We start from the raw sequence: 25760 nt of genomic DNA on the forward strand, positions 1-25760 counted from the left end.
ATGGCGGAGCCGCTGCTGCGCAGAACTTGGTCCCGCCTGAGGCGGCGGGAGCGGCCCCGGGACACCCGAGAGGAGACACCGGGCGGAGGTACCGGATCGACACCGGGGGGGGAACGGGGAAATCCGGGAATGGGACCACCGGGAGTGGGGAAAACCCGGGAGTGGGACCACCGGGAGTGGGGAAAACCCGGGAGTGGGACCACCGGGAGTGGGGAAAATCCGGGAATGGGACCACCGGGATGGGGAGACCCCCGAGAGGAGACACCGGGCGGAGGTACCGGATAGACACCGCGGGGGGAAACGGGGAAATCCGGGAGTGGGGAAAATCCGGGAGTGGGACCACCGGGAGTGGGGAAAATCCGGGAGTGGGGAAAACCCGAGAGTGGGAGCCCAGGGAATAGGGAGACCCCCCGGAGGAGACCCGGGATGGAGGTACCGGCACAGCCGGAGGGAAACGGGAAAATCCGGGAGTGGGACCACCGGGAGTGGGGAAAATCCGGGAGTGGGACCACCGGGATGGGGAAACTCCCGGGGATGGGAAAATTCCCTGGATGGGACCCCCGGGAGAAAAGGAGAAACTCTCGGGGATGGGACTCTTGAGAAAGGGAAACCCCCCGGGGTGGGACCACCGGGAATGAGAGACCCTCGGGAGTGGGAAAACTCCGGGAATGGGAGCCCCAAAAAGGGGAAATTCCCGGGAATGGGACCCCTGGGGATGGGAAAACTCCGGGAATGGGACTCCTGGGAAAGGGAAACCCCCCGGGATGGGACCCCCGGGAATGGGGGATCCCTGGGAATGGGAGCCCCGGAAAGAGGGAACCCCCCGGGATGGGAAAACTCCGGGAACGGGACTCCTGGGAAAGGGAAACCCCCCGGGATGGGACCCCCGGGAATGGGGGATCCCCGGGAATGGGAGCCCCGGAAAGAGGAAACTCCCCGGGATGGGAAAACTCCGGGAATGGAACTCCTGGGAAAGGGAAACCCCCCGGGATGGGACCACCGGGAATGGGGAACCCCGGGATGGGAAAACTCCGGGAATGGGAGCCCCAAAAAGAGGAAAGCTCCGGGAACGGGACTCCTGGGAAAGGGAAAACCCCCCGGGAAAGGGAAACCTCCCCAGGGTGGGACCACCGGGAATGGGGGACCCCCGGGAGTGGGAAAACTCCGGTGATGGGACCCCCGAAAAGGGGAAACTCCCAGGGATGGGAAAACTCCGGGAATGGGACCCCAGGAATGGGACCCCGGGAGTGGGAAATCTCCGGGAATGGGAAACCCTCGGGGATGGGACCCCTGGGAAAGGGAAACCCCTGGGAATGGGACCCCCGGGAATAGGAGATCCCTGGGAATGAGAAACCTCCAGGAAAAGGACCCCCCAAAAAAGGGAAACCCCTGGGAATGGGACCCCTGGGAAAGGGAAACCCCTGGGAATGGGACCCCCGGGAATGGGAAATCCCAAGGAATGGGACCTCCGGGAATGGGACCCCCCCCCAAATAAAGACAGGACCCCCCTGCCCCAAATGGGGGACCCTCCATTGCCCCTCACCCCCCAAAAAGGGTCCCCGGTCACTTTTGGGGTCTTTTTTGGGGTTCCAGGGGGGTCCCGCCGGAGGAGCAGCTGCGGGGAGACCCAAAATCACCGTGAGGAGCCTCAAAATTGCTTTGGGAAGCCCCAAAATCGTCGTGGAGAACCCGGAGAATACCAAAATCGCCTCGAGGAGCCCCAAAATCATCGTGGGGAGCCCCAAAGTGGTCATGAGGAGGCCCAAAATCGCCGTGGAGAGCCCCAAGATCATCATGGAGAGCCCCAAGATCCCAAAAATCATCACAGAGAACCCCGAAATCGCTTCGAGGAGCCCCAAAATCCCTTTGGGACGTCCCAAACTCGCTCCAGGGAGCCCCAAAATCATCACGAAGAGCCCCAAAACCGCCACAGGGAGCCCAAACATCACCACAAAGACCCTCAAAATCATCACCAAGACCCCCAAAATCACAGTGGGGACCCCATAAATCAAAGCCTGGAGCCCAAAGGTGCCGATCCCCGGGAAGGGACAGGGACTAGATCCCGTTCCCCGGTTTTGGGGGGTCCTGGGCCTGTTTTTGGGGGTCCCGGGCCGGTTTTGGGGGGTCCTGGCCCCGTCCTGGGCTCGTACCTGCAGAACCTGGAGCGAAGCAGCCGCCGTTGGGTGTTGGCGGCCAAAGGGGACACCGAGACAGGAGACATCTGGTACAACCCCATCCCCGAGGACAGGGACAGGGACAGGGACAGGGACAGCGACAGGGACAGGGACAGGGACATGGACGGGACACCCCCCCAGGGCTTGGGGACACCCCCCCAGGGCTTGGGGACAGCCCCAGGACACGGAGGTGGCACGGAGGAGGCGGCGGGAGCAGCGCAAGGACAGGACAGTGGTGAGAGTGTCCCCTGTCCCCAGTGTCCCCAGTGTCCCCTGTCCCCAGTGCCCCCAATGTCCCCTGTCCCCAGTGTCCCCAGTGTCCCCTGTCCCCAGTGTCCTCTGAACCCCACAGTCCCTGTCCCCAATGTCTCAGTGTCCCCAATGCCCCTAGTGTCCCCTGTCCCCAGTGGTCCCCAAATTCCATGGCCCGCATCCCCCCAGCCCTCCCAGTGCCCCCAGTCCCCCTCCCCACCATTCCCAGTGCTCCCAAACCCCCTCCCCACCACTCCCAGTGCCTCCAGTTCTGCCCCAAGACCCCCCAAACCCCCTCCCCACCACTCCCAGTGCCTCCAGTTCTGCCCCAAGACCCCCCAAACCCCCTCCCCACCACTCCCAGTGCCTCCAGTTCTGCCCCAAGACCCCCCAAACCCCCTCCTCACCCTTTCCAGTGCCCCCAGTTCCCCTCCCCATCATTCCCAGTGCCTCGACCCCTCGATCCCAGTGCATCACTCCCAGTTCTCCCCCAGACCCCCAAACCCCCTCTCCATCATTTCCAGCCCCCCCAGTTCCCCTCCCCATCATTCCCAGTGCTCCCAGTTCCCCTCCTCAGCGCTCCCAGTTCCCTCTGAACCCCCTCCCCACCCTTATCAGTGTCCCCCAAACCCCCTCCCCACCATTCCCAGTCCCCCTGAATCCTCTCCTCACCGTTCCCAGTCCACTCAAACCCCCTCCCCATCATTCCCAATGCCCCCCCAAACCCCTCCCCATAATTTCCAGCCCCTCCACTCCCCCTCCCCATCAGTCCCAGTGCCCCCACTTGTCCCCCAGACCCCCCAAACCCTTTCCCCGTCATTCCCAGTAGCCTCAGTTCCCCCTCCCCACCACTCCCAGTGCTCCCAGTTCCCCTCCTCACCCCCCCAGTCCCCCCCATCGTCCCCTCTGCCCCCCTGAACCCCCCCTGTCCCCAGGGCCGGACCCCGCTGTCCCCGCTGACCCCACTGACCCCACTTGACCCCACTGACCCCACTGTCCCCACTGACCCCACTGACCCCTCACTCTGTCCCCAGGCCCTGTCCCCCCGCTGACCCCACTGACCCCACTGTCCCCACTGAACCTCACTCTGTCCCCAGGGCCGGACCCCACTGTCCCCACTGTCCCCACTGTCCCCACTGTCCCCACTGTCCCCACTGACCCCTGACCCCTCACTCTGTCCCAGGCCCTGACCCCACTGACCCCACTGACCCCTGACCCCTCCCTCTGTCCCAGGCCCTGTCCCCCGGTGTCCCCACTGACCCCACTGACCTCACTGACCCCACTGACCCCACTGACCCTCACTCTGTCCCAGGCCTGTCCCCCTGGTGTCCCCACTGACCCCTGACCCCTCACTCTGTCCCAGGCCCTGACCCCACTGACCCCACTGACCCCTGACCCCTCACTCTGTCCCAGGCCCTGTCCCCCGGTGTCCCCACTGACCCCACTGACCCCACTGACCCCACTGACCCTCTCTCTGTCCCAGGCCCTGTCCCCCGGTGTCCCCACTGACCCCACTGACCCCACTGACCCCACTGACCCTCTCTCTGTCCCAGGCCCTGTCCCCGTGCCCCGCCAGCGCTCCCCGGGCCCGGTGCGGCGTCTGTCGCTGAGGATGAAGCGTCTGCCGGAGCTGCGGAGGAAACTGAGCCTGAGGAGCCCCCGGAGCCCCGAATCCCCCCGGGAATCCCCCCGGGACCCCCCCCGGGAGTCCCGCACGGTGCTCAGCCGGTACCACCTGGACAGCAGCGTGTCCTGGGCCGGACACCGCAGTGACCGCAGTGACCGCAGCTCCCCCGAGCCCCCCGTCCCCGGGGAGGATCTGGGGTCTTTCCGGCCCTACCGGGACCCCTCCCCGGCCGGGGGCCGTGTCCGGCTGTCCGGCCTGCTCAGCGTCCGGCTGTCCGGGCTGCGGCCGGCGCGGGTTCCCCGGCTGTTCTGCGTGCTGCAGGTGGACGGGGCCAGCCGCGCTCGGACGTCGCTGCTGGCCGGAGGGGCCGAGTTCCTGCGGCTGGAGCACAGCTTCAACCTGCAGCTGGACAGCGCCCGGCAGCTGACCGTGGCCGTGCTGGCCTGGGACGGGCCCGAGGGCAGGAACAGGCTGCTGGGACACCGGACACTGGGGCTGGACACCATATTCCAGGGTAATTCTGGGGTTTGGGGTGTTTTGGGGGGTTTCAGGGGGAGTTTTTGAGTTTTGGGAGTTTTGCAGAGAGTTTTTGGGAGTTTTGGGAGTTTTGTGGGGAGTTTTGCAGGGAGTTTTGGGAGTTTTGTGGGGAGTTTTTGGGAGTTTTGGGAGTTTTGTGAGGAGTTTTGGGGAGTTTTGGGGCAGTGAGGCTGCTGCCCATGGCTGTGCTGGCCTGGGACAGGCCTGAGGGCAGGAACAGACTGCTGGGACACCGGACACTGGGGCTGGACAGACTGTTCCGGGGTAATTTGGGGAGTTTGGGGGGTTTGGGGGAGTTTTGGGGGGAGTTTTTGGGTTTTGGGAGTTTTGCAGGGAGTTTTTGGGGGTTTTAGGGAGTTTTCAGAGGAGTTTTGTGGTGTTTTGAGGGGAGCTTTTGGGTTGTGGGGAGTCTTGGGGGGTTTTGAGGAGTTTTGGGGTTTTGGGGGAGTTTTTGGGAGTTTTGTGGGGAGTTTTTGGGGTTTTGGGGATGTTTGGGGGAGTTTTGGGGACTGAGGCTGCTGCCCATGGCTGTGCTGGGCTGGGATGGGCCTGAGGGCAGGAACAGACTGCTGGGACACTGGACACTGGGGCTGGACAGGATATTCCAGGGTAATTCTGGGGTTTGGGGTAATTTGGGGGGTTTCAGGGGGAGTTTTTGGGAGTTTTGGGAGTTTTGCAGGGAGTTTTTGGGAGTTTTGGGAGTTTTGTGGGGAGTTTTTGGGAGTTTTGGGAGTTTTGTGAGGAGTTTTGGGGAGTTTTGGGGCAGTGAGGCTGCTGCCCATGGCTGTGCTGGGCTGGGACAGGCCTGAGGGCAGGAACAGACTGCTGGGACACCGGACACTGGGGCTGGACAGACTGTTCCGGGGTAATTTGGGGAGTTTGGGGGGTTTGGGGGAGTTTTGGGGGGAGTTTTTGGGTTTTGGGAGTTTTGCAGGGAGTTTTGGGGGTTTTAGGGAGTTTTCAGAGGAGTTTTATGGTGTTTTGAGGGGAGCTTTTGGGTTGTGGGGAGTCTTGGGGGGTTTTGAGGAGTTTTGGGGTTTTGGGGGAGTTTTTGGGAGTTTTGTGGGGAGTTTTTGGGGTTTTGGGGATGTTTGGGGGATTTTTGGGGACTGAGGCTGCTGCCCATGGCTGTGCTGGGCTGGGATGGGCCCGAGGGCAGGAACAGACTGCTGGGACACCGGACACTGGGGCTGGACAGGATATTCCAGGGTAATTCTGGGGTTTGGGGTAATTTGGGGGGTTTCAGGGGGAGTTTTTGGGAGTTTTGGGAGTTTTGCAGGGAGTTTTTGGGAGTTTTGGGGGAAGTTTTTGGGAGTTTTGGGGGAAGTTTTTGGGAGTTTTGGGAGTTTTGCAGGGAGTTTTTGGGAGTTTTGGGAGTTTTGGGGGAGTTTTGAGGTTTTGGGGGAAGTTTTTGGGAGTTTTGGGAGTTTTGCAGGGAGTTTTTGGGAGTTTTGGGAGTTTTGCAGGGAGTTTTTGGGAGTTTTGGGAGTTTTGTGGGGAGTTTTTGGGTTTTGGGGACAGTGAGGCAGCTGCCCATGGCCGTGCTGGCCTGGGACGGGCCCGAGGGCAGGAACAGACTGCTGGGACACCGAACACTGGGGCTGGACAGACTGTTCCGGGGGAATTTGGGACTTTGGGGACTTTTAGGGAGTTTTGGAGGGAGTTTTTGGGTTTTGGGGAGAGTCTTAGGGAGAGTTTTGAGGAGTTTTGTGGGGAGTTTTTGGGGGCATGGGGAGTTTTGGGAGGAGTTTTAAGGCGTTTTGCGAGGAGTTTTTGGGAGTTCTGGGGGCAGTTTTTGGGGTTTTCAGGGGAGTTTTTGGGGGTTTTGGGGAGTTTTGGGGCAGTGAGGCTCCTGAGCGTGGCTGTGCTGGGCTGGGATGGAGCCATGGGCAGGACACGGGACCCTGGGGCTGGACAGCCTGTTCCAGGGTAATTTTGGGGAGTTTTGCGGGGCTTGGGGAGCTCCGGGGTTTAGGGGTTTGAAGGGGTCAGAGGGCTTGGAGGGTTCAGGAGTTTGGGGGCCTTGTGGGATTGAGGGATTTGGGGAGTTCAGGGGTTTGAGGGGTTTGGGGGGCTCAAAGGGTTGAGGAGGTTGGGGGGCTCAGGGGATTGAGGAGTTTCGGGGGTCAGAGGGCTCGGGTGGTTCAGGGGTTTGGGGGGGACTGAGGGGGTTGGAGGGATTGGAGAAATTCAGGCTTTGGGGGCAGGTTTTGGGGGGCAGTTTGGGGAGTTCAGGGGTTTGGGGGGCTCAAGGGCCTTGGGGGGGTTTGGGGGGGCTTGGGGGGGGGTAGAGAAATTGGGGAAGTTCAGGGGATTGGGGGTGCGGGGGGTCAGAGGGTTCAGGGGATTAAGGGATTTGGGGGGTTAGGGGCTCAGGGGGATTGGGGAATTTGGGGAATTTGGGGGTTTGGGGTTTAAGGGGATTGGGGGTCTCTGGGGGCTCAGCCCATTGCCACCCTGGGGTGTCCTGGGGTGACCCTGGGGGTGACCCCTTGTCCCTCTGGTCCCCAGGGGTGTCCTGGTGTCCCTGTCACCCCGGGGGTGTCCCTGTGACCTTGGGAATGTCCTGCTGTCCCTGTGACCCCAGGGATGACCCCTGACCTCAGGGATGACCCTGATGTCCCCATATCCTCAGAGGTGGCCGGACACAGTTCCTGGCCGTCCAGCTCCGGCCGCAGGGTGTCCTGTACTCCCGGCTGACCCTGTGACCCCGGGGATGTCACTGATGTCCCCGTGTCCCCACAGGTGGCCGGACACAGGCTCTGGCCATCCAGCTCCGTCCCCAAGGTGTCCTGTACGCCCTGCTGACCCCAGGGATGACCCTGTGACCCCAGGGATGACCCCATGGGTGTCCTGGTGTCCCTGTGACCCTGGGGATGACCCTGTGACCCCATGGGTGTCCCCATGTCCCCACAGGTGGCCGGACACAGTCCCTGGCCGTCCAGCTCCGGCCGCAGGGTGTCCTGTACGCCCGGCTGACCCTTGCCCGGCTCCAGGCCGCTCCGGCCCCGCGGGGGCCGCGTGTCTTCGGGGTGGATTTGGGGACGTTGGTGGCCCGGGAGGGGAGCCCCGGCCTCGTCCCCGTCATCGTCACCAAGTGCCTGGACGAGATCGAGCGGCGCGGACTCAAGGTGACCACGGGACCGGAGTGACCGGGAGTGACCAGGGGTGACCAGAGTGACAGGAGTGACCAGGGGTGACCACAGGGACTGGAGTGACCAGGAGTGACCAGGAGTGACCACGGGGACTGGGGGGAACAGGAGTGACCAGGGGTGACTGGAGTGACTGGAGGGTGACCAGGAAGTGACCGAGGAGTGACCAGGGGTGACCACGGGGACTGGGATGACCAGGAGTGACCAGGGAGTGACCAGAGTGACAGGAGTGACCAGGGGTGACCACAGGGACTGGAGTGACCAGGAGTGACCGGGGTGACCAGGGGTGACCAGGGGTGACCGGGGGTGACCAGGGAGTGACCAGGGGTGACCACCGGGACTGGGGGGACAGGAAGTGACCAGGGGTGACCAGGAGTGACCATGGGGACTAGGGTGACTGGGAGTGACCAGGGGTGACCAGGAGTGACCATGGGGACTGGGGTGACTGGGAGTGACCAGGGGTGACCAGCGGTGACCACCGGGACTGGGGGGATAGGAAGTGACCAGAGGTGACCAGGAGTGACCATGGGGACTGAGGTGACTGGGAGTTACTGGAGTGACCAGATGTGACCAGGAGGGACTGGAAGGGACCAGGGAGGGACCAGGGGTGACTGGGAGTGACCAGGGGGTGACCAGGGAGTGACCGAGGAGTGACCAGGGGTGACCACGGGGACTGGGGTGACCAGGAGTGACCAGGGGGTGACCATGGAGTGACCAGGAGGGACCAGGGGGTGACCATGGAGTGACCAGGAGGGACCAGGAGTGACTGTGAGTGACCAGGAGTGACCATGAAGTAACCTGGAGTGACTGGGGAATGACCAAGGGAAGACCAGAGGGTGACCATAGAGTGACCATGGAGTTACTGGGAGTGACCAGGAGTGACCAGGGCTGGGGGCTGACCAACACCCAGGGGGTGACCAGTGGCCAGGGAGTGCCCAGTGGCCACAGAGTGACCATCAGTGACCCACAGGTGGTGGGGCTGTACCGGCTGGGGGGTGACTGATATCCAGGGGTCATCAGTGATGACCAGTGGCCGCAGAGTGACCATTGGTGACCCCACAGGTGGTACTGGCCAGGGGGTGACCAGTGACCAGTGATGACCAATGGCCAGAGTGACCATCAGTGACCAGTCTCACTGCCCTCAGGTGGTGGGGCTGTACCGGCCAGGGGTGACCAGGACTGGGGGGTGACCACTGGCCGCAGAGTGACCCTCAGTGACTCTCAGTGACCCCACAGGTGGTGGGGCTGTACCGGCCGGGGGGTGACCGATACTCAGGGGTGACCGATGATGACCACTGACCCCAGAGTGACCCTCACTGACCCTCGCTGACCCCACAGGTGGTGGGGCTGTACCGGCCGGGGGGTGATGGATACCCAGGGGTCACCACTGACCCCAGAGTGACCATTGGTGACCCACAGGTGGTGGGGTTGTACCGGCCGGGGGGGTGATGGATACCCAGGGGTCACCACTGACCCCAGAGTGACCATTGGTGACCCACAGGTGGTGGGGCTGTACCGGCCGGGGGGTGATGGATACCCAGGGGTCACCACTGACCCCAGAGTGACCATTGGTGACCCCACAGGTGGTGGGGCTGTACCGGCCGGGGGGTGATGGATACCCAGGGGTCACCACTGACCCCAGAGTGACCATTGGTGACCCCACAGGTGGTGGGGCTGTACCGGCCGGGGGGTGATGGATACCCAGGGGTCACCACTGACCCCAGAGTGACCATTGGTGACCCCACAGGTGGTGGGGCTGTACCGGCCGGGGGGTGATGGATACCCAGGGGTCACCACTGACCCCAGAGTGACCATTGCTGACCCACAGGTGGTGGGGCTGTACCGGCCGGGGGGTGATGGATACCCAGGGGTCACCACTGACCCCAGAGTGACCATTGCTGACCCACAGGTGGTGGGGCTGTACCGGCTCTGTGGCTCGGCCGCGGCCAAGAAGGAGCTCAGGGAGGCCTTCGAGAGGGACAGCGAGGGGGTGACCCTGAGCCAGGGCCTGTACCCCGACATCAGCGTCGTCACCGGTGAGGGGGGACAGCTGGGGACACCTGGGGACACCCAGGGGACACCTGGGGACACCTGGGGACACACCTGGGGACACACCTGGGGACACTGGGGACACCTGGGGGGACAGCTGGGGATGGCTGGGGATACCTGAGGATACCTGGGGATACCTGGGGATACCTGGGGACACACCTGGGGAGACACTGGGGACACACCTGGGGATGGCTGGGGACACACCTGGGGAGACACTGGGGACACCTGGGGACACACCTGGGGATACCTGGGGACACCTGGGGACACCCAGGGGAGGGAATTAGGGCTGTCAAAGGGAGGGGACAGCGAGGGGGTGACACTGAGCCAGGGGCTGTACCCCGACATCAGCGTCGTCACCGGTGAGGGGACAGCTGGGGGCACTTTGGGGACAGCTGGGGACACATGGGGATGGCTGGGGACACCTGAGGACACCTGGGGGACACCTGGGGATACCTGAGAACACCTGGGGACACCTGGGGACACCTGGGGATGGCTGGGGACACACCTGGGGACACCTGGGGATGGCTGGGGACACACCTGGGGACACCTGGGACACCTGGGGACACCCAGGGGAGGGAATTAGGGGTGTCAAAGGGAGGGGACAGCGAGGGGGTGACACTGAGCCAGGGGCTGTACCCCGACATCAGCGTCGTCACCGGTGAGGGGACACCTGGGGATACCTGGGGATGGCTGGGGGACAGCTGGGGACACCTGAGACACCTGGGGACAGCTGGGGACACCTGGGGAGACACTGGGGACACACCTGGGACACCTGGGGATGGCTGGGGACACCTGGGGACACTTTGGGGACAGCCGAGGACACATGGGGATGGCTGGGGATACCTGGGGACACCTGGGACCACCTGGGGATACCTGGGGATGGCTGGGGATACCTGGAGGGACAGCTGGGGACAACTGGGGACACTGGGGGACACCTGGGGACACCTGGGGGGACACCTGGGGATACCTGAGAACACCTGGGAACACCTGGGAGACACCTGGGGACACCTGGGGACACCTGGGGACAGCCAAGGGTGGGAATCTGGGGGATTTGGGGGATTTGGGGTTCAGAGGGGGATTTTGGGGTGAGAAGGGGGGCCCTGGTGTCAAAAATGGGGATTTAAGAAACAGAAAGGGGTTCCCAGTACAGGAAATGGGATCCCAACCCCAAAAATGGGATTTCAGCCCCAAAAATGGGATCCCAGCCCCACAATGGGATCCCAGACCTACAATGGGACCCCAGTACCCAAAATTGGATCCCAGTCCCAAAAATAATGGGATCTCATTCCCAAAAATGGGATCCCAGCCCCAAAAGGATCCTTGATGTGGGTTTTTTTCTCCCCAATCCCGTATTTTTTTTTCCAGAGGTGCTGCAGGATTTCCTGCGGGAGCTGCTCTCAGACCCCTCAGAGGGATCCCTGATAGGGGTTTTTATTTGCAGGAGTTCTGAAGGGTTTCCTGCAGTCCCTGACCCCACAGTGGGATCCCAGATATGGGTTTTATTTCATTCCAGGTGTCCTGAAGGATTTCCTGTGGGACCTGCTCCCACAATGATCCCATATTTCATTCCAGGAGTGCTGAAGGATTTCCTGTGGGAGCTGACCCCACAGTCAGATCCCTGATCCCAATGTTTTTATGGGTTTATTTCCAGGAGTGCTGAAGGATTTCCTGCAGTCCCTTGACCCCACAGAACCCACAGAGAGATCCCAGCCCCTAAAGGATCCCATATTTTTATTTCCAGGAGTTCTGAAGGATTTCCTGCTGGAGCTGACCCCACAATGGGATCCCTGATATGGGTTTTATTTTATTCCAGGTGTCCTGAAGGATTTCCTGTGGTCCCTGACCCCATATTTTCCTATCCCAGGGGTGCTGAAGGATTTCCTGTGGGAGCTGACCTCATATTTTATTTTATTTTATTTTATTTTATTTTATTTTATTTTATTTTATTTTATTTTATTTTATTTTATTTTATTTTATTTTATTTTATTTTATTATCTCAGGTGTCCTGAAGGATTTCCTGCGGGAGCTGACCCCATATTTTATTTTATATATTTTATTTTATTTTATCCCAGGAATTCTGAAGGATTTCCTGCGGGAGCTGCCGTCCCCGCTGGTGCCCCGGCGGTTGCAGCGCTCGGTGCTCGAGGCCATGGCCCAGAGACCCCCCCGGGACCCCCACGGGGAGACCCCCCAGGGGCTGCTGGACTGCCTGCCACCCCCCGAGAGGGTGGGAGAAAAATGGGAAAAATGGGGGAAAAAATGGGAAAGATGGGAAAAACTGGAAAAATGGGAAAGATGGGGAAAATTGGGAAAAATGGGAAAATGGGAATGGGGGAATGGGGCTGGAGTGCCTGAGAGCCCTGGAGAGGGTGGGGGAGAAATGGGAAAAATGGGAAAAATGGAGGAAAAAAGGGAAAAACTGGGAAAATGGAGAAAATGGGAAAGATGGGGAAAATGGGAAAAATGGGAATGGGGCAATGGGGGCTGGAGTGCCTGGGACCCCCTGAGAGGGTGGGGAAAAAGTGGGGGAATGGGGAAAATGGGAAAAATGGGAATGTGGGAAAAATTGGGGGCGGGGGGGGAAATGGAGAAAATGGGAAAATGGGAATAAGGGAATGGGAGTTGGAGTGCCTGGGACCCCCCAAGAGGGTGGGGGAGAAATGGGAAAAATGGGGGAAAAAATGGGAAAAAAGGGAAAAACTGGAAAAATGGAGAAAATGGGAAAGATGGGGAAAATGGAAAAAATGGGAATGTGGGAATGGGGCAGTGAGGGCTGGAGTGCCTGGGACCCTCAGAGAGGGTGGGGAAAAAATGGGGGAAAATGGGAATGGGAAAAATGGGAAAAATGGGAATGTGGGAATGGGGGAATGGAAATGGGAACAGGAACGGGAGTGGGAGTGGGGCGGGAATGTGGGGAATGAGAACATGGAAATGGAACAGGAACGGGGAAAATGGGGTGGGAATGTGAGGAATGGGATGGGAAATGGGAATGGGATAATGGGAATGGGGAATGGGAATGGGGAATGGGAATGGGAATGGGGAATGGGGAATGGGGAATGGGGAATGGAAATAGAAATGGAAATGGAAATGGAAATGGAAATGGAAATGGGAGTGGGGAATGGGAACGGGAATGGGAATGGGAATGGGGAATGGGAATGGGAATGGGATAATGGGAATGGGGAATGGGAATGGGAATGGGAACGGGAATGGGAATGGGAATGGGGAATGGGAATGGGGAATGGGGAATGGGGAATGGGGAATGGAAATGGGAATGGAAATAGAAATGGAAATGGAAATGGAAATGGGAGTGGGGAATGGGAATGGGAATGGGAATGGGCGTTGGGAACGGGGCTGGAATTGGGGAAACGGGGAACAGGGCTGGGAATAAAGACTGGGAAAAGGGGCTGGGAACGCCCAGGTGCCACCCCGGTGCCACCCCAATGTCCCCATGTGTCCCCTGTGTGTCCCCTGTGTGTCCCCGTGTGTCCCCTGTGTGTCCCCGTGTGTCCCCGTGTGTCCCCTGTGTGTCCCCGTGTGTCCCCGTGTGTCCCCGTGTGTCCCTGTGTGTCCCCTGTGTGTCCCCGTGTGTCCCCGTGTGTCCCCGTGTGTCCCCTGTGTGTCCCTGTTTGTCCCCGTGTGTCTCCTGTGTGTCCCCGTGTGTCCCCTGTGTGTCCCCAGGCCACCCTGCGACGGCTGCTGTCCCACCTGAGCCTGGTGGCGGCGCTGCAGCGCTGGAACCGCATGGGCAGCGCCAACCTGGCCGTGTGCTTCGGGCCCGTCCTGCTGCCCCCGCACACCGGCCCCGGTGACAGGGGACACCGGGGACACCGGGGACAGCCCCGACAGCCCGGGGGACAGCCTAGGGGACACCGGGGACAGCCCGGGGGACACCGGGGACAGCCCAGGGGACACAGCCCTGGAGAGCAGGAGGAAGAGGAGGAGGAGGCCGAAGGGGTGGATTTCAAGAGGCACCTGGAGGTGCTGCATTACCTGCTGAGGGTGTGGCCAGGTGAGAGGGGACACCTGGGGAGGGAGGGGACACACCTGGGGGACAGGAGACAGCTGGGGAGGGGATGGAACACTCCTGGGAATGGGAGGGGACACACCTGGGAAGGGGACACCTGGGGGGTGAGGGGACACTCCTGGGGGCTGAGGGGACACCTAGAGAGGGGAGGGGACACTACTGGGGAGGGACACCTTGGGAGAGACAGGGGACACCTGGGGAGGTGACAAGGGAGACACCTGGGGATGGGACACACCTGGGGAGGGAACACCTGGAGAGGGACAAGGGACACCTGGCGAGGGGAGGGGACACCTAAGGAGGTGACAAGGGTGGGGACACACCTGGCCAGGTGACACTGACCCTTTGTCCCTTTGTGTCCCCGCAGTGCCCCCACTCCCGGCGTGGGCCGAGTGTCCCCGGGGTCACCCCCCAGCGCCGGCCCCGGGGGACACCGGGGGGACACAGAGTGACACTGGGGTGGCCTCTGGTGACCCTGTGGTGACCCCGAGTGACCCCGTGGTGACCCCGACTGACCCTGTGGTGACCTCGAGTGACATTCCCATGGTGACATCAAGTGACACCGGGGTGACCCCGGGTGACCCTGTGGTGGCCCCAGGTGCCCCCCCGGTGGTGTCCCCAAGTGACACTCCCATGGTGACCCCGGGTAACCCCATGGTGACCCCGACTGACCCCTCGGTGGTGACCCCGGCTGACCCCATGGTGACCCCGAGTGACCCCATGGTGACCCCAGGTGACCCCATGGTGGTGTCACGGTGGCGGCCGCGGGGCCCCGAGTCCCCCCCCAGCCATCGCTACGCGGGGGATTGGAGCGTCTGTGACCCCCGGGGACAGCGCGGGGACAGCGGCCGTGACAACGACCTGACCCAAAGCCTGGCCCGAACCTCACCCCAAAGTCCGACCCAAACCCGGCCCCAAAGCCCGACGCAAATCCTGACTCGAACCTCACCCCAAAGTCCAACCCAAACCCGACCCCAAATCCTGGCCCGAACCTCACCCCAAATCCTGCCCCAAAGCCCAACCCAAACCCGGCCCCAAAGCCCAACCCAAACCCGGCCCCAAAGCCCGATCCAAATCCCGACCCAAATCCTGGCCCAAAGCCCAACCCAAAGTCCGGCCCAAAGCCCGACCCGAACCCGGCCCCAAAGTCCAACCCAAATCCAGCCCCAAATCCTGCCCCAAAGCCTGACCCAAGTCCCGGCTCCAGCCCGGCCCCAAATCCTGAACAAAAGTCGGTCCCAAATTCCCTCCTGGAGCCAAACCCAAAGCCCATCCCAAAGCTTGCCCCAAACCCGGCCCCAAACTCTGTCCCAAAGCCCATCCCAAAACCTGTCCCAAAGCCTGTCCCAAATCCCATCCCAAAGCCCAGCCCAAACCCGGCCCCAAAGCCTGTCCCAAATCCAGCCCCAAAGCTCACCCCAAAGCCCGACCCAGACCTCACCCCAAACCCAGCCCCAAATCCTGCCCCAAAGCCCAACCCAAGTCCTGTCCTCAACCTGGCCCCAAATTCCACCCCAAACCCGGCCCCAAAGCCCGACCCAAAGCTCACCCCAAATCCTGCCCCAAAGTCCGGCCCAAGTCCCGGCTCCAGCCCGGCCCCAAATCTTGAACAAAAGTTGGTCCCAAATCCCCTCCTGGAGCCAAACACAAAACTCACCCCGAACTCTGCCCCAAAGCCTGACCCAAAGCTCACCCCAAAGCCCGTCCCAAAACCTATCCCAAAACCTGTCCCAAAATCTGTCCCAAAGCCCGTCCCAAACCCGGATCCAAAGCCCGTCCCAAATCCTGCCCCAAAGCCTGCCCTGGGACCGACCCCAAAGCCCGTCCCAAAGCTCACCCCAAACCCGGCCCCAAACTCTGCCCCAATTCCTGTCCCAAAGCTCACCCCAAACCCGGCCCCAAACTCTGCCCCAAATTCCGCCCCAAAACTTGTCCTGGACTCAAACCCAACCCCCGCCCCAAATCCCACTCCAGACCCCGCCCCAAAGCCCACCCAGGGCCCGGACCCCGCCCCAAATCCCACCGCAAAATTCACTCCAGACCCCGCCCCAAAGCCCCCCCAGAACCCAATCCCAGACCCCACCCCAAAACCCGCCCCAAATTTTGCCCTGGACCCAATCCCAGACCCCACCCCAAACCCCGCCCCAGACCCCACCCCAAGCCTGGACCCCACCCCAAACCCCACCCAGGACCCCGCCCCAAACCCCACCCAGGACCCCACCCCAGACCCCGCCCAGGACCCCATCCCCAAAACCCTTGGGGGGGCATTTGGGGTCGGGGTCAGATTTGGGGTCGTGGTCAGATTTGGGGCTGGATTTGAGTCTGGGGTTGGATTGGGGGTCCGGGTCAGTTTTGGGGTCATGTTTGGGGTCGGGGCAGGATTTGGGGTCAGATTTGGGGTCAGGGCCGGATTTGGGGTCAGGGCCGGATTTGGGGCCGGGGTCAGATTTGGGGTCAGATTTGGGGCCGGGGTCCCGTCTGACCCTGAAGGATTTCGATGCCCTGATCCGGGACCTGGAGCGGGAACTGGGGACACGCCCCGATGTGGGGCTGTGACACTGGGGACACTGGGGACACTGAGGGGACATTGGGGACATTGTGGGGACACGCCCCGACGTGGGGCTGTGACACTGGGGACATCGAGGGAACATTGAGGACGTGGCTCAACAAATGCCTGTGACACCACGGGGACATTGGGATCACTATGGGGACATTGGGGACACCACAAGGACACCGTGGGGACATCGAGGACATGGCTCAATGAGTGCCTGTGACATTGGGGACATTGGGGACATCATGGGGACAATGAGGACACGGACCAACATCTGCCTGTGACATTGGGGACATTGGAGACACCACAAGGACACCATGGGGACATCGAGGATGTGGCTCATCATCTGCTTGTGACACCATGGGGACACCGTGGGGACATCAAGGATGTGGCTCAACAAATGCCTGTGACACCGTGGGGACATTGGGATCGCCTTGGGAACATCGGGGACATGGCGAGGACACTGCAGGGACATCGAGGACGTGGCTCAACATCTGCCTGTGACACTGAGGGGACATCGGGGACATCATGGGGACATCAAGGCATCAAGGAGATGGCTCAACATCTGCTTGTGACATTGGGGACACCATGGGGACATCAGGGACACCGCAAGGACACCACGGGGACATTGGGGACATCAAGGACGTGGCTCAACAAATGCCTTTGACACCATGGGGACGTTGGGATCGCCTTGGGGACATCGGGGACACCGCAGGGACACTGTGGGGACATCAGGGACATGGCTCAAGATCTGCCTGTGACACTGGGGACATTGGGGACACCATGAGGACATCAAGGGGACATTGAGGACGTGGCTCAGCAAGTGCCTGTGACATCATGGGGACGCCATGGGGACATTGAGGGGACATGGGGGACACAGCTCAAGGAGTGCCTGTGACACTGGGGACATTGTGGGGGTGGCACTGCCACCGGTGACGCCGATCCTGTCACTGACCCCGACGCGGTGACAAGGCCGGTGACAGTGATGGCAGTGGCAGTGCCACCCCCCGGTGTCCCCAACCCTTCCCTGATGTCCCCAACCCTACCCTGATGTCCCCAACCCCCCAGTGTCCCCAACTCCGCCAGTGTCCCCTCGGTGATTTTTGGTGCCTTTTTTAAACCCGAAATTCCCAAGGTTTCCCCCCAAAATCCCTCTCCAAAATCTCCCAAATTCTCCCCAAATTCCTGCAAAAAATCCCCCCAAGTCACCTCCAAAGAATCCAGAAAGTCCCACAAAAAAATTCCCAAATCCCCCAAAGCTGCCCCAAAAATTCCACAAAAAAAATCTCCAAAATTCCCGCCAAAAATTCCTGCCAAAATTCCTCCAAATCCCCTGAAACTTCTCCCAAAATATCCAAAAATTTTCACAAAAAATCCCCACAAAACTCCATTAAAAAATTCCAAAAATTCCCATGAAAAATCCCGAAAATTCCCAAAAAAATCTCCCCTAAAATTCCCACAAAAAATCCCCAAAATTCCAAAAATTTCCCACGAAAATTTGCCAAATCCCCCAAAACTCCCCCCAAAAAATTTCACACAAAATTTTCCCAAAATTCCCCCCAAAAATCCTCAAAACTCTCAAAATCCCCCCCAAAAAATCCTCAAATTTCCCCAGATTCAAAAAAAAAATCCAAAAATTCGAATGAGAAATTTCCAAATTCCCTCAAAAATTAAAAAAATTCCCACAAAAAATGCCCCAAATCCCCAAATTTCCCCCAAAATTCCCCAAATTCCCCCAACCCCGCCCCCCTCCCAGAGGTGCCACCAAAGTGTCCCTTGTCCCCTCCCCCCCCTTTGTCATTGTCCCCAAATTGTCACCACCAATAAAGGACAGACACGGATCTTTATTCTCAAAGAGTCCCCAAAGGGGGGTGACAGTGACCAGAGTGTCCCCAAAGTGTCCCCAAGGGGGGTGGCACTGCCCAAAGTGTCCCCAAGGAGGGTGGCAGTGACCAGAGTGTCCCCAAGGGTTGGGGACAGGGCTGGGGACAGTCCCCAAAGTGTCCCCAAGGGAGGTGACAGTGCCCAAAGTGTCCCCAAGGGGGGGTGGCACTGCCCAAAGTGTCCCCAAGGGGGTGACAGTGACCAAAGTGTCCCCAAGGGTTGGGGACAGGGCTGGGGACAGTCCCCAAAGTGTCCCCAAGGGAGGTGACAGTGCCCAAAGTGTCCCCAAGGGGGGGTGGCACTGCCCAAAGTGTCCCCAAGGAGGGTGGCAGTGACCAGTGTCCCCAAGGGGGTGACAGTGACCAGAGTGTCTCCAAAGTGTCCCCAAGGGGGGAGTGGCAGTGCCTGAAGTGTCCCCTGAGGAGGTGACAATCCCCAAAAGTGTCACCTGCCACTCCTGAGGCCAGTCCAGGGCCACTCTGGTGACACTTGGGGACATGCAGTGACAACGAGTGACACTTGGGTGACCTGGGGACACTCAGGGACACTCAGATGGACACGGAGTCACTCGGTCCCAGCAGGACGTTGACAAGGACAGGGTGGCCTTGGTGACACTTGGGGACACTCAGTGACACTTGGGGACCCTTGGGTACACCTGGGGACACTTGGTGACCCTCAGACAGACACGGAGCCCTCCCTGAAGTCACTTGGCCCCAGGAGGGCGTTGACCAGGACGGGGTGGCCTCGGTGACACTCGGCCTGCGCCGCCCTCAGCACGGCCACCACCCTGTCCCCGATGTCCCTGCTGTCCCCAGGGCTGTCCCCAGTGTCTCCAGTGTCCCCTTTGATGTCCCCTTTGGTGTCCCCTCTGGCGCTGTCCAGGAGGAAGCCGCGGCCTCCCAGTGCCTCCGCCACCGCGTGGTAATCTGGGGACACACCAGTGGCACTGTCACCAAGGGGGGTGGCATTGTCACCTCTGTGAGGGTGGCAGTGTCACCAAGAGGAGACAGAGAGGTGGCATTGTCACCTCTGGGGGGGTGGCATTGTCACCATGAGGACAGTGGGGGTGGCATTGTCACCAAGGGGAGACAGAGGTGGCAGTGTCACCGCTGGGGGTGGCATTGTCACCTCCATGGGGGTGGCATTGTCACCAGGGGGACAGGGAGGTGGTGGTGTCACCGTTAAAGGTGGTCAGTCAGGGGTCACTATGGGTCAGTCACTGGTCAGTGGTCACTCAGTGGTCACTCAGTGGTCACTCACCGCTGAAGGCCAGCCTGCAGCCCACGGCGCTGCCCAGCAGGGGGAGCTGCTGTCCCCAGTGTCACACTGTGGGTCACTCACTGGTCAGTCAGTGGTCACTGTGGGTCACTCACTGGTCACTATGGGTCAGTCACTGGTCACTCACTGGTCACTATGGGTCAGTCACTGGTCAGTCAGGGGTCAGTGGTCACTCATGGTCACTCAGTGGTCACTCACTGCTGAAGGCCAGCCTGCAGCCCACAGCACTGCCCAGCAGGGGGAGCTGCTGTCCCCAGTGTCACACTGTGGGTCACTCACTGGTCAGTCAGTGGTCACTATGGGTCAGTGGTCACTCAGTGGTCAGTGGTCAGTTGGTCAGTGGTCACTCACCGCTGAAGGCCAGCCTGCAGCCCACGGCACTGCCCAGCAGGGGGAGCTGCTGTCCCCAGTGTCACACTGTGGGTCACTCAGTGCTCAGTCAGGGGTCACTATGGGTCAGTGGTCACTCAGTGGTCACTCAGTGGTCACTCACCGCTGAAGGCCAGCCTGCAGCCCACAGCACTGCCCAGCAGGGGGAGCTGCTGTCCCCAGTGTCACACTGTGGGTCACTCAGTGCTCAGTCAGGGGTCACTATGGGTCAGTCACTGGTCAGTGGTCACTCATGGTCACTCAGTGGTCACTCACCGCTGAAGGCCAGCCTGCAGCCCACGGCGCTGCCCAGCAGGGGGAGCTGCTGTCCCCAGTGTTACACTGTCAGTCAGTCAGTGGTCAGTCAGGGGTCACTATGGGTCACTCAGTGGTCAGTTGGTCAGTGGTCAGTGGTCACTCAGTGGTCACTCAGTGGTCACTCACCGCTGAAGGCCAGCCTGCAGCCCACAGCACTGCCCAGCAGGGGGAGCTGCTCGCGGCTGATCTGGGTCCAGCCGGCGTCGTTCCCAACCAGGGCAATGACCGGGACCTGCGGGGACACACAGGGGACACTGGGGACATGGGGACATTGGGGACACACAGGAGACAGTGGGGACACTGGGGACACGGGGACAGCAGGGACACACAGGGGACACTGGGGACATTGGGGACACAGGGACAGTGGGGAGACAACAGGAACACAGAGGTGACACAGTGGGGACAGCTGGGACAGGGATAGGGACAGGAAGAGCGGGTACACAGGGACAGGGACAGTGACAATGACGGGTGACAGTGACAGTGACCTTGGGGCACATGAAGGCATAGAAGAGTGACAGTGACAGTGACAGTGACAATGACAGTGACAGTGACAATGACAATGACAGTGACAGTGACAATGACAGGTGACAGTGACAGTGACCTTGGGGCACATGAAGGCATAGAAGAGTGACAGTGACAGTGACAGTGACAATGACAGGTGACAGTGACAATGACAATGACAGTGACAATGACAGGTGACAGTGACAGTGACCTTGGGGCACATGAAGGCACAGAAGAGTGACAGTGACAGTGACAGTGACAATGACAGGTGACAGTGACAATGACAGTGACAGTGACAATGACAGTGACAATGACAATGCCAGGTGACAGTGACAGTGACAGTGACAATGACCTTGTGCCTGACGAAGGTGTCGAACTCCATGAGGCTGAAGCCCAGCGAGCCGTCCCCGTACAGCACCCACACCTGGGGACGTCCCCAAATGTCACCTGTGTCCCCACAGGGGCCTGGGGACCCTCCGGCACCACCGAGGTCCCCAGTGTCCCCAGTGTCCCCTCACATCCCCCAGTGTCCCCTCACATCCTCCAGTGTCCCCTCACATCCCCCACTGTCCCCAATGTCCCCAGTGTCCCCTCACATCCCCCAATGTCCCCTCATATCCCCCAATGTCCCCAATGTCCCCTCACATCCCCCAATGTCCCCAGTGTCCCCACTGTCCCCTCACATCCCCCAGTGTCCCCCAATGTCCCCCATGTCCCCATGTTGCCACGTCCCCATATCCCCCCAGTGTCCCCATAGTCCTCCAATGTCCCCAACACCCTCATCACCTTTGTCCCCAATGTCCCCCCAATGTCCCAATACCCCCATGCCCCCCACACCCCCATGTCCCCATTGTCCCCATGTCCCTGGTGTCCCCAGTGTCCCCAGAGTCCCTGATGTTCCCCACACCCCCATCCCCCTTGTCTCCAATGTCCCCCATGTCCCCATGTCCCTGGTGTCCCCCAATGTCACCCAATGTCCCCATGCCCCCCACACCCCCATGTCTCCCTTGTCCCCAATGCCCCCCCAATGTCCCCAATGTCCCCCATATCCCCCAGTGTCCCCAACCCCCACTGCCCCCAATGTTCCCCCAGTGTCCCCATAGTCCTCCAATGTCCCTGATTGTCCCCAATGTCCCCAAAGCCCCCTAACACCCCCATCCCCCTTGTCCCCATATCCCCCCAGTGTCCCTACTGTCCCCAGTGTCCCCCTCAATATCCCAAATGTCCCCAGTGTCCCCAGTGTCCCCATATTCCCCCCAATGTCCCCAATATCCCCAATGTCCCCAGTGTCCCCAATGTCCCCAGTGTCCCCAGTGTCCCCAGTGTCCCCATATTCCCCCTTGTCCCCAATACCCTCAATGCCTCCATGCCCCCCACACCCCAAGGTCCCCATGTCCACGGTGTCCCCATGTCCCCTCCACTGTCCCCAATGTCTCCATGTACCCCCAGTGTCCCCATGTCCCCCCAATGTCCCCATATCCCCCCATGTCCCCGGTGTCACCTCAGCCTCGGGCCGGCAGAGTTTGGCCCCGAGTGCGAATCCTCCGCCCACGCCCAGAGTGCCAAAGGGACCTGAGGGGACACGGGGGACAGGGGACAGGGGGGACAGGGGGGACATAGAGGGGACAGGGGGGACAAAGGGAATAGTGGGACAGGGGGGACAGAGGGGACAGGGGGGACACCAAGGGGACAGGGGGGACAGGGGGGACACAGGGGACAGGGGACACAGTGGACAAAGGGGACACACAGGGGATAGAGGGGACACAGAGGGGACAGAGGGGACATCAGTGCCACTGCCACCACCCTGGGACACCGCTGGGGACACCAGGGACATCACTGCCACTGCCACCGTGACAGCACCAGGGACATGGGGACACCAGGGACATCACTGCCACCACCCCATGACAGTACTGGCTGTGTCCTGAGCTGTCCCCATGTGGTCTGGCCATGTCCCCATGTGTCCCTGAGCTGTCCCCGTGAGTCCCCACGGGGTCCATCCACATTGCCACATGTCCCCATGGGGTCTGGCCATGTCCCCACATGTCCCCACATGTCCCCAGGGGGTCTGGCCGTGTCCCCAAGCTGCCCCCACATGTCCCCAGGGGGTCTGGCCATGTCCCCAAGCTGTCCCCACATGGTCTGGCCGAGTCCCCACGTGCCCCTATGGGGTCTGGCCATGTTCCCACCCTGTCCCCACCCTATCCCCATGTCCCTCCACCCCAGGGTGGCCGTACCGGTGTCCAGCCCTGTCCCCCCTGTCCCAGAGTGGCCATACCGGGGTCCAGCCCTGTCCCCACCCCAGGGTGACCATACCGGGGTCCAGCCCTGTCCCCCCTGTCCCAGAGTGACCATACCAGGGTCCAGCCCTGTCCCCACCCCAGGGTGACCATACCGGGGTCCAGCCCTGTCCCCATCCTGTCCCCACCCCAGGGTGACCATACCGGGGTCCAGCCCTGTCCCCGCCACCCCAGGGTGGCCATACCGGGGTCCAGCCCTGTCCCCACCCTGTCCCGCCACCCCAGGGTGACCACACCGGTGTCCAGCCCTGTCCCCACCCTGTCCCAGAGTGACCATACCAGGGTCCAGCCCTGTCCCCATGTCCCCCCCACCCCAGGGTGACCATACCGGGGTCCAGCCCTGTCCCCACCCTGTCCCGCCACCCCAGGGTGACCACACCGGTGTCCAGCCCTGTCCCCACCCTGTCCCCACCCCAGGGTGGCCGTACCGGGGTCCAGCCAGGCCAGTGGCCGCCGTGGCCGGACGATGTAGGCGGCCGTGCCCACAAAGTCGCCCCCGTCGGCCACCAGGAGACTCTGGGGGGGCAGCACCTGCTCCAGGCCCTGCAGCAGCGCCAGCGGGTTCAGGTGACACGGGGGGGACACCGCGGCCTTGGCCCTGGGGGGGACACAGGCAGGGGGGGCTGAGCCCAAAAGAACTGGGGAAAGGGGAATTGGGGGGCTCTGACCCCAAAAATCCCCAAAGAGGGGGGTCTGACCCCAAAATAACTGGGGAAAGGGGAATGAGAGGGGTCCCCACCTGTCCCACCCTCATTGTGTCCCACCCTGGTGTCCCCAACTCATCCCTGTCCCCTGTCCCTGTCCCCACCAATCTCCATTCCCATTCCTGTCCCCTCCCTGTCCCTGTCCCCATCCCTGTCCCCACCCTGGTGTCCCCATCTCTGTCCCCACCCTGATGTCCCCTGTCCCCATCCCTGTCCCTGTCATTGTCCCCTCACTGGTTCCCCCACTCTGTGTCCCCATCCCTGTCCCCTCACTGTCCCCTTGTGTCCCCTCACCGGTTCTGCTTCTCTCTGTCCCTGTGTCCTCTCTGTCCCCACCTGTCCCTGTCCGTGTCCTTGTCCCCATCCCTGTCCCCAGCTGTCCCCAGGTGTCCCTGTCGTTGTCCCCCCACCAGTTCTGTCTCTTGGTGTCCCCTCCCTGTCCCTGTCCCTGTCCCCAGCTGTCCCCTCTCCTGTCCCTGTCCCTGTCCCATCCCTGTCCCTGTCCCTGTCATTGTCCCCATCCCTGTCCCCACCCTGTCCCTGTCCCTGTCCCCAGCTGTCCCCTCTCCTGTCCCTGTCCCCTGTCCCTGTCCCCAGCTGTCCCTGTCCCATGTCATTGTCCCTTCACCAGTTCCGTCTCTCGGTGTCCCCGGTCCCTGTCCCCATCTGTCCCCAGCTGTCATTGTCCCCTCACCGGTTCCGTCTCTCGGTGTCCCCTGTCCCCAGTCCCTGTCCCCAGCTGTCCCCAGCTGTCTCTGTCCCTGTCCCCAGCTGTCCCCAGCTGTCATTGTCCTCTCACTGGTTCCGTCTCTCAGTGTCCCCTGTCCCTGTCCCCATCCCTGTCCCCAGCTGTCCCTGTCCCCTCACCGGTTCCGTCTCTCGGTGTCCCCTGTCCCTGTCCCCAGCTGTCCCCAGTTGTCCCTGTCCCCTCACCAGTTCTGTCTCTCGGTGTCCCATCCCTGTCCCCAGCTGTCCCTGTCCCTGTCCCCTGTCCCCAGCTGTCCCTGTCCCTGTCCCCTCACCGGTTCTGTCTCTTGGTGTCCCCTGCTGTCCCTGTCCCTGTCATTGTCCCCATCCCTGTCCCCTGTCCCTGTCCCTGTCCCCAGCTGTCATTGTCCCCTCACCGGTTCCGTCTCTCGGTGTCCCCTGTCCCCTGTCCCTGTCCCCATCCCTGTCCCCTCTCCTGTCATTGTCCCCTCACCGGTTCCATCTCTTGGTGTCCCCTGTCCCTGTCCCCAGCTGTCCCTGTCCCCTCACCGGTTCCGTCTCTCGGTGTCCCCTGTCCCTGTCCCCAGCTGTCATTGTCCCCTCACCGGTTCCGTCTCTCGGTGTCGGCCTCGGCCTGGCGCAGCCTCTGCAGCCACTCCTGGGGACACGAGAAGCCCTGCAGGCTCTGGGCCAGGGACACCACCAACGACCCGGGGTCACCTGGGGACAGAAATGTGTCACCTGGGGCCACAAAGTGTCACCACGAACCACCCGGGGTCACCTGGGGACAGAAACTGTCACCTGGGGGTCCCAAAGTGTCACCATGAACCACCCGGGGTCACCTGGGGACAGAAACTGTCACCAGGTGGTCCCAAAGTGTCACCAGGGACCAAAAAAATGTCACCAAGGTACCCCAAGGTGTCACCAGGGACCACCCGGGCTGGGGACAGGCCCAAACCGTCTCAGTGTGACCCAAAATGGCCTCATTTATGTCCCCAAATCAGTGATTTGTGTCCCCAGTGTCCCCAGTGTCCCCTCACCCCTCAGGCCCAGCCGGGGTCTCCAGAACACATCAGCGTTCCGCAGCAGCTGCACCAGTCACGGTTTGACCCAAAACTGCCTCATTTCAACCCCAAAATGGCCTCAATTTGACCCCAAAGTCCCTCATTTCAACCCCAAACTGGTTCATTTGTGTCCCTAAATTCCCAATTTTGTCCTCACCCTGTAGATGGTCTCCAGAACACGTCGGCGTTCCTCAGCAGCTGCACCCGGTCACGGTTTGACCCAAAATTTCTTCATTTTAACCCCAAAATCGCCCCAATTCAACCCCAAAGTCCC

General features: G+C 61.2%; 2 protein-coding genes across 2 annotated transcripts in view; one reads left to right on the plus strand and one right to left on the minus strand.

Moving 5' to 3' along the window:
* Positions 1–16368, plus strand: LOC310921751 (uncharacterized protein; the record flags this gene model as incomplete). Its single annotated transcript, XM_083881971.1, has 9 exons — positions 1–88; positions 1594–2409; positions 3980–4567; positions 7507–7721; positions 9652–9778; positions 11864–12396; positions 13470–13800; positions 14180–15810; positions 16303–16368. 9 exons carry the CDS (start codon positions 1–3, stop codon positions 16366–16368), a joined length of 4395 nt encoding a protein of 1464 aa, XP_083738097.1.
* The window catches only part of ILVBL (ilvB acetolactate synthase like), a 24213-nt gene continuing 14508 nt past the window's right edge, over positions 16056–25760 (minus strand). Inside the window, exons 8-14 of the mRNA XM_083881973.1 lie at positions 25463–25520; positions 25028–25142; positions 23439–23608; positions 22215–22285; positions 21066–21137; positions 20339–20444; positions 16056–19173 (exon numbers count right to left, since the gene is read on the minus strand). Coding sequence (XP_083738099.1) covers positions 18923–19173; positions 20339–20444; positions 21066–21137; positions 22215–22285; positions 23439–23608; positions 25028–25142; positions 25463–25520 — 843 coding nt within the window. The 3' untranslated portion in view covers positions 16056–18922. The remainder of the gene's footprint in view (positions 19174–20338; positions 20445–21065; positions 21138–22214; positions 22286–23438; positions 23609–25027; positions 25143–25462; positions 25521–25760) is intronic.

The sequence above is a fragment of the Zosterops lateralis genome, assembly GCF_965231275.1.
Source record: "Zosterops lateralis genome assembly, chromosome: 36".
NCBI classification, from domain to species: Eukaryota; Metazoa; Chordata; class Aves; order Passeriformes; family Zosteropidae; genus Zosterops; species Zosterops lateralis.